Here is an 8640-nt window from a genome sequence, read left to right on the forward strand (position 1 = left end):
AATTGTATGTACATACATATGTATTTGGAATATTTTTTGTTGAAAAAAAAATTGATTTTAAAATTAAATTTTCATATTATTATTATTGCTACATCAAAAATAAAATACGGAAATTATACTAAAGTAATTTTATCTATTTAAATTTTTTTCTAGCCATGAAAAACAGTATAATATTTTTTTTACTCTTTTACAACATTAAATTTTAAACAACACCCAATGCCACAGCAAACCTCTAGTTAGCGTCAACCGCAAATTGCATACGTTCACAGCACCCGCGTTTGTTAATTAACTTTGAAAACCGCCAACAAATTATAGTATTTTCATGCCTTTCGCTGCGGTGGCTATTTAGTACAACATTTGTAGTATTTTTCACTAAAAAACTTTTTTTTTTCTCACCTTACATATACACAAAGCATTTAGTGGAAATAATTAAAACAGCACGTACAGTTTATCAAGGACCCCCAAAACGTATATTAAGTGTTAATTTTTTAATAGCTGCGAAATTAACATAATTACATGGCATTAATTATGCACATGATAACATGTTATTGTCTCCATTCACACACTCACTTTTACCTTTGAGCTTGTTTTTGTCTAAAATGCGGCAGCTAAGCACGCAGGTGCGACAACGCGCAGTCGCACACACACACACATTTTTAGTGTACACTCGCTAGATTTCATGCTGGCGACACACGAATGAGTAAAATACTTTGATAAATTAATTTTGAATTATTTATAAGCAAACAATTACCTAATCTTTTGGCCGAAATTTCAACTCAGTGTGAAAATTATTGTGTGATTTTAGGGGTTAGACGCTGATAAAATGGGTTAGGATGGGATTAAAGCATGCTTCTTGTGTGCTTGCTGGTGAAAGAGAAAGAAATTACAGGTGCAGTGCAGTCTGAAGTGACGTCAACTTTAAATATAGACTTTTTGAGGCTCCAAAACGATTACTTGTTATCCCAACACTGTGTACGACTTATATAAAATTATTTTCTCATTTGGAAATTTGAAAAATGCACATGCACAAACACTTTTATATCTAAACTATTATAATTAATGTATGTGACGCCTAAAGGTATGCTATAAATAATGTAAAGTTTTTTGATTCGCCAAGTGATATGGAAAATATAATATTTTTTAGTTTTTTTGTGAAAAATTACTGTTCATATATAAATTTCGAAGCATAGAAAATCTCCTGAAATATAATAAGCGCAGATGATATATGTTTATATAAAGCAAAATCAGACTTACATGTTACACGGTATTTGCTTTATTTTTTTTTATTATTATAATTTTTTTTTTTTTTTTTTTTGGTAACATACTAAGTAATTAATTTGCGACGTAAGCTTCTTGGAAATCAAATCCTGATTGCAGCATAACGGCATTGCTAAGCAATGTTACACAATACACCAGCAACCCCACCACCAATACGCATTATAATCAGCGCTCTTGCTACCACAATACTGCATACCTACATCATTTACTCAATATTTTTTGCTTGCCTTAGATGTGTGGGCATAACATTTCATTTTGCTTTCATTAGAAATTCATTAAAATTTCTAATTAGTTTCTTTATTTTTTTGTGTCTCCTCTCGCTTTCTCTCTGCCTGCTTTGTTATATATGCTACGGCGTACTTGTAAGGCATCATATTACGCTACTGCCACAAGCCATGTAACACAAAGCCAAGCAACTGAGGACTCAAAGCGTTTTTGCGGCTGCTGTGGCAACCATGCAAGAGCGCTGCTTAGATCTTTACAGCTGCCTCTAAGGGAAGGGAGTGTGGGCTGTAGGCAGCGCAAAGTTATATGCCGCTGAAGGCTGCCAATAAGATAGATCTATGCTATGATTTCGGAGAATATATGTACATACATGACATTTCCGCGAATATAATTAGCGTGAGACAGTATTATGGAGAAAATGAATAGATTCATATCCCTCTTGCTTCGGCTCATAATTCATTATATAATATATTGTGGTCTATATTATAGTGATCAGAGCTCCAGAAAATATTTTACCAACTTTCAGCCGAAAAGTATTTCTAATTCATACATTTAATTTTTAATTAATTTTTTAATTTTTTGTTTATTTTTGTGGTCTGAAAGAGTAAAACCGACTAATGCTTTTGTTTTCACAATCACCCAGCTTGTTTTTGCTTACATTATACTGGCTAGAACTACAAGTAAAGTTCTTAATTTTTTTCTACCACAACAATATACACCTACACATATGTATATGTACTCGATTGTTTCTTGTTTCTTTACTGCTGACTAAGCAGCTATCTGCCTGACTGCGTTCAGTTCACTTCATATTGTAGTTTAGCGTAGTCTACCTACTGACTGGTCAGTTGCCGGAGTTGTTAGTATTTAATTTTAGTTTTCCCGCTGCCTTTTTTCGTTTTCAAACTTCTCAACTACTTTTTCTTGTGCTGTTTACTTACAAAACACTAGAAGTACTTTTTCCGCCTAGTTTTTCGTAGCTTTTATAGTTCGTTTATATACATATATAGTACCGTTATTGTACCATATCTGGCAAATAAATTCCAAATCAGCGTCAATATGCTGTGATGAAGTGTACTGCTGCACAGCATTGCAACGGAAGTCTCTTTACTTTGCTGGCTAAAAGCGCAGCGTCAGTGCACTGGCCAGCTGCTGTGGAGTAGTTTTGCGCAGCTGGAGACTGACTGCTTTTGCTGCAGTCAATTTGTGTGCCCCCACACAGTGTGCGTTCACTTTTCAACTTGTGGACAACTTTAAGTGCTTTAACGATAGTACAAATATTCCATATTTTGACACTCCCAAATAAAGTGAATTTCATAGAATTAAAAGAAAATTCAAAAAAACTTTTGAAAACAAAAATTTTGAAAAAAATATTTAAAAAAATATTAAAAGAAAATAATATTTTCGAAAAAAACGAACTTTCGGAAAAAAACGGAAGCAAAATTAAATTTGTTTTCAAAATTTTTGTTGCGTAAATTTTTTTTCATATTTTTTCAAACATTTTTTTCAATATTTTTTCCAAAATTCTTTGAAAACTTTTCCGTTTAAATTTTTTCAAAGCATAAAAGATTATAATTCTTCTAACAAAGCATCCTTAAATTTTCCGTTTTAAAGCCTACTTTTTAGCACCTTGTGCCCTTGTACCTGGTTTGAAACTAAACAGCCACTTGAACAATTTGTTTAGACATCAAAAGGATTATCATTGCTTAATATTTATTCAACTCTCCAATTATGCGTATTGCGCCGTTGACTCAGTGATTATTAAATATTGACCAGCTGAGTGTATAATATTGTTTACGCACTTTGTCACCAGACATTTGTTTAGCGCTTTACGTTTAATAAACTCTATTATTGACAGCCTAATTTCGATTATTAGTGTTTCACTTCATCGAAATTAACTGACTGACAAGCCTAATTAATATGGCATTCAAACATCTATATATATGTATAATATCGTTAAGATATTTGTGCGCTTAAAATTATGCAACGCTAATGCTGATTAATTGACACTAAATTAAGCTTAAGGTGGTTTTCAGAGCAATAAGGTAAATAAAGTGAGGCAAGTCGGTAGACTTGAGTGGTTATTGAAATTTTAATAGAAATTATATTTGCAAATAATAAGGCATGCATTTAGGCGCATTGAGTAATTATTTTCAGTATAAAATTAGGCTAAACAATTTTTTGAATCTTTATTATTATTAACTTTTCCAATCTGATGCTCTAGTAGTACGGGGCTTTGAAAATTCTGTACATAGATTAAGAAAACATGCATCCACATTCCAAATAGGGCAGTTTTGTAAATCAAAGTATACAATTAGGCTGCTAATTAAACTAGTAACTGTACTTACTAATTTTATCTTCATTTAAAAGCATGCACAATTCAGGCAAGCACAAAAAAAAAAAAATACGCACTCAATTACTTCGGCATCAATACACTAATTGTAAGCCCCAATTGAGCGCGCGCAATATGCAAAGTATTTTCAAATGTATCATTCACCGTCTGCCCACAATCATAATACCCACCACTATTATATATGCAAGCTTGTTGCAATAGATAAATGCAGACATAAATAAGCGCAGTAAAACAAATTCACTTGGAAAATTCGCTATTTACAATTAGTCTGCTGCCAAACTCGCACCCCGCTTTTAAATTTGCTCTCTTCATACATTTGCTACACAAAACTCCGCACTCGCCCGAAAGCTCCGCTACAAAAACGCACTCAAGCAACACGTTTATTATGCGTACGTACTCCAGCAAATTTAAGTCCATTAGTCAGTTTTTTTTCCGCTATGCGCCACCCAGCTGCACCACAGCAAATGCCACTACGTAACGGTAATTAAAAAAGCTTGTAGTGAAATTTGCACAAGCCAACCATTAGGAATTACAAATTCAAAGYGCCAATGGTGTGGGCTTATAAGTGTACCAATCTACACGCGTATAAATATGTGTGCGCGTGCTTGCGCCTAAAATGCTGCTGCATGTAAATGCAAAACAGCATGCTGGGAGTGAATTTGGTAAATTTGTGATTTTCTGTTCAAATGTATTTGCCTGCATATACAAATGCTAACAGATTTTAGCGCGTGTAGCTATGAATGTGTGTGTACTGCATGTATGTATCTGCTAACACATAGCGCACTTATTTGTAATTCAATTATGTTAATGATTGCAAAACATTTGCTGTATTTACATTAATGCATAATGAATAGGCAGCGCGCAGCGATGGTCGACCATGCTGGCTGCGCCTAAAATTATGCTATGCTTACAAATTGCTTTTGCCACGTAGCACACAGGCCACGGCTAGTGCAATGCGGTGCTAAATGAAAATTTAATAGAAAATCGCAACAGAAAACTGCAAAGCAAGGCAGTTAAGCACTAACGCCTAAAAGCAGTTATGCATTGWAAAGTACATTGCGTGAAGCGTATGCTGCCTCAAACTTCTGTCGCACTTTTTGGTACATTTCAGTGCAGTTGACTTCCATATAGACCAGCATTTACGCGAAAAAAAATAAATCCAGAAGCATTCTCTTCATATTTTCAGCTCTCACTCACAACTAAACGAATTTTCAACGCTTTCGCCARCCTTTAGTCTGTAACTCTTTCCCACGCCCACGCTTTCCAACACTTTCCTCTCCAACCACTAGAACTTCCGCTTCGTTGCATTGCTGTCGCAATTCACTTGTTTCAACTACGCATAAATGAGCCGTGGCTCAAAGCTCAGCTGGATAAATTAAGTGGTCGATGAACTGAATCCTTGTTGAGTGCTGTACAAGCGCGTGGTCGGCGCCGACAACAGCGACGACTGTGTGCGAACAATAACAACACAACAGTGTTGTAATTTTTGGTGTACTATACATGCTGTTGTTCTTATTGTTGCTGTCATCGGCTTTGTTGACTATTTTGCCGTTGCTGATGCCACCTTCATACCCCTTAAATGCTTTTAAATTTACCCAAGCACCATAAGCTTGAAAAAGCTTACTGAATGAGCCATCTTTGCTCTTGTTGTCTCTGTCACGAAYACTTTGTCCATCAATGTTGACGACAACGATGATGCTGATGCCGCAAAATTAAAACCGAGTGTTTAACCAAAAATTCGCATTTAGCCTTTGCTTAAACTCGAAGCGTTGGTTTTTCGGTTATGTATGTAGGTAGGGTTTGGGTTAATAGTCAAGTGTGTAGTTGGTATATTGATCAAATTCGCCGGTTAGTTTGGTTTACTCGCTATGGTTAGTAGACATAGTTCATGTCGGTACTATGGTGATGGCAATAACTTACTTATGTTTCAAAGGATTTCTAATTAGCCATTAAGTGCGATCTGGATCGAGCCGATCCATTTTATATATGAATCAAGAAGAACGAGAGAGAATTTTGAATTTGATAAAATTTCAAGCTATGGAGTTAGCTTTTTTTTTGTAAAAACTTGTTCGTTATTTTGAGATATTAGATGATAATGAACCAAAAATTTAGCATACCTTTCGGCGTTATCCAGTTTTTTGACTTAGCTTAAGCTAAAATGAGTAATTTTATTGACTTATCTATTTCATCTCACTCAATGACAGACTCGAAATCCAGCAGAATCCTTTATTTAATTGGAAGTAATGCCAAAATGTAGTACACCTTTAGGCGTTGCTCAGAGCCTAACTAGATGTCTTTTCATAGCTGAATTTAATTTCAAAATGTTGTCTACTTTTTTTGCTTCAGGATAAGATAGACTAATAAAGTTATGAATATTTAAACTCGTTTTGTGACCACCTGTCCAAATTTTTGGTCTTTTACTTCTTCACACTGTGTATTATTTTCGTTTAACTAAAAATATGCAAAGGTTCCTAACTTATTGTGTGTGGTTTACGAAAAATCACATTATAATTCAGACAGCTGGTCACTGCATTCGAAATTATTGAACACAAATTATTTGCCGGCATTCTCTTGGCATTTTATTCAAATATATTCAAACAATTTAATTCTCATTTCCTTTTCTGCCTTCACTTATCGCTAAAAAAAAACTACCCCAGTTCAATTATTTATGCACTGCAACCGAAAAGAAAATAGATTAATTATTTTTTAATCCACTCACTATAAGCGTACGTCAATCAACGTTGAGCGCCTAAAATTATGCAATCCAACTGTACAACCTGCCATCAAGCTGTTTGYGCAGCAAGCGCTTACGTCAATGGCTTGTGCCTAACCAATCAGTTAGCGTGAAAATTGTCTGSCTAACAAATCCTTTGTTTCTGTGCCACAGACCTACCGAGCAAGAGCAGCCCCACAACAAGAACATAATAATATATATATATGTACAAGTAACTAACGTTTCATTGTGGCACTGTGCGCTCAAAGTGGTAAATCGTAATCACCTGCCAATCGTCCTTTAATAAATTATTCAACTAAATCACCACTTAAATGCCRTAGCCAACAACAACAGCAACAAGGAATGCACAATTCAATATCCAAATCACCCAATAGCCGACGAGGTCAACCAACAGCAAAATACCGATTCACTCACAATATACATATATATTTCTRCTATATATACATATGTATATGTATACWAGAAACATTCTATACAACACCAATTCAATACTCAACAACGGCAACAACAACAAGCAAGACAAGAACATTAAGCTTGCTGGTGAATTACTTACTTGAAGGATAAGTGCAGAAAGCGGAAAAATAACGAAAGTRGCAGTGGAAAAAAGCAAAACAATCGGTAAATGGAATTGAAGCAACAACTGCAACAACTCTCTAAAGTATTTTGAGGCAGTTGCGCCACACTAGTGCACGCCTGCTTGCACTCTAACAAACACTAAGCGACTTATTTGCTTATTTCTCCAACAGCTGGTTGCACGAAACACTTGCCGTTATCTATTTAACTGTTGTACATAACGGCAAATATCCTTTGCAATACTCATTTTTTAAGCCACAGCATTGATCCACTTGATCCAATGACTTTGGTGCGCTTCGGTCACCCAAAAGGCTCATCATCATCACCTGCCCGTAAGGTAGAAGACCTGCTTTTTTCGTTGTTTCTTGCTTTTATTGGACTTGACCGTTTGCTAACCCATTTCAATTGCTTTGCGGGTAGTTGTTGTAAAGTCTTGTTGCTTTACCTTTTTTAATTTTATTTCTTTTGCTTAATTTTCCTCTTATTCACTACGTTTTGACTTCACCGGTGATTTGTTAAGGCTYTGGCGCTTGATTGCAACGTCAGTAAGTGGTTCGAACGAAACAAAGACTAGTCATTTGAGTAATGGTAATAAAATTAATGTTGGGACGGCTGGAGAGCGGTAAGCATATGGCAGTTATAGATGAAGGTAAACATACACATACATATGTAATATGTGATATTTYAATAGAATTAAATTTTCTTTTCAACTAATTAAATATATGTAAGTAATAAATTTATTTATACAAACCTTAAAGCTTCCATGTGAAAGCTTCTACAAATGAGTTTACTATTTGAATTTAATTGCTGTGGTTAGCCACAAGTGTCTCACAAAGAATTTCTATGAATTTTATCAAAATTAGATTTCTAATTTATTTTCTTTATCTTATTTATTGCAGATGAACCGTGCTTTACAGCTCAAGCCAGCTGAAAGTGAAAGTCGAAGCGGTAAGTTTGAATATATAGTTACCCTATGGTACATAATTGAATGACATATATACATTCATTCTTAAAGGTGGATAAAATATAATAACGTAAAAAATAAAAAGGAAACTTAAATACAATTAAGACTTTAAAAACTAAATTATAATTAAAATTAAAATTAAGCTTACGTAATTAATTAAAGTTAAAATTAACTAATTAAAAATTAATAAAAGAAAATTAAAAAAAAATTAATAAAAAAAAGTTTAATTATAATTTGTTAAAAATTTTACATTAGAATTAATATAAACATTAAAATTAAAACTAAAGTTAAAACAAAATTAATAAACAATTAAAATTGAGACTAAAAGTAATTTAAAAAAATTGAATTCAAGGAAATTTAGTAATTAGAATTAATATTTAAATTGAAATCAAAAGTAACCTTAAAAGTAAAACGAAACGAAAAATTAAAATTAAAGCAAACTTAAATTTGAAATTAAAAATTAAAAATCAATAACCTCAATAAAAATGCAAATTGAACCCTTAATTAAACACTTAA

General features: G+C 33.7%; 1 protein-coding gene across 13 annotated transcripts in view; it reads left to right on the forward strand.

The window, feature by feature from the left end:
• Window positions 1-8640, forward strand: part of LOC108971988 (CUGBP Elav-like family member 4) — a 755092-nt gene that overhangs the window by 458823 nt on the left and 287629 nt on the right. For all 13 annotated transcript variants that reach the window (XR_001993597.1, XM_018938374.1, XM_018938377.1 and 10 more), the window contains one exon: window positions 8060-8108. Coding sequence is in view for 12 of the 13 variants with exons in the window: in XM_018938374.1 (XP_018793919.1) it covers window positions 8060-8108 (49 nt within the window). In the remaining variant the exon portion in view is untranslated. The remainder of the gene's footprint in view (window positions 1-8059; window positions 8109-8640) is intronic.

This window comes from Bactrocera latifrons, unplaced genomic scaffold, assembly GCF_001853355.1.
Source record: "Bactrocera latifrons isolate USDA-ARS-PBARC rearing strain unplaced genomic scaffold, ASM185335v1 scaffold_37, whole genome shotgun sequence".
Taxonomy (NCBI): Eukaryota; Metazoa; Arthropoda; class Insecta; order Diptera; family Tephritidae; genus Bactrocera; species Bactrocera latifrons.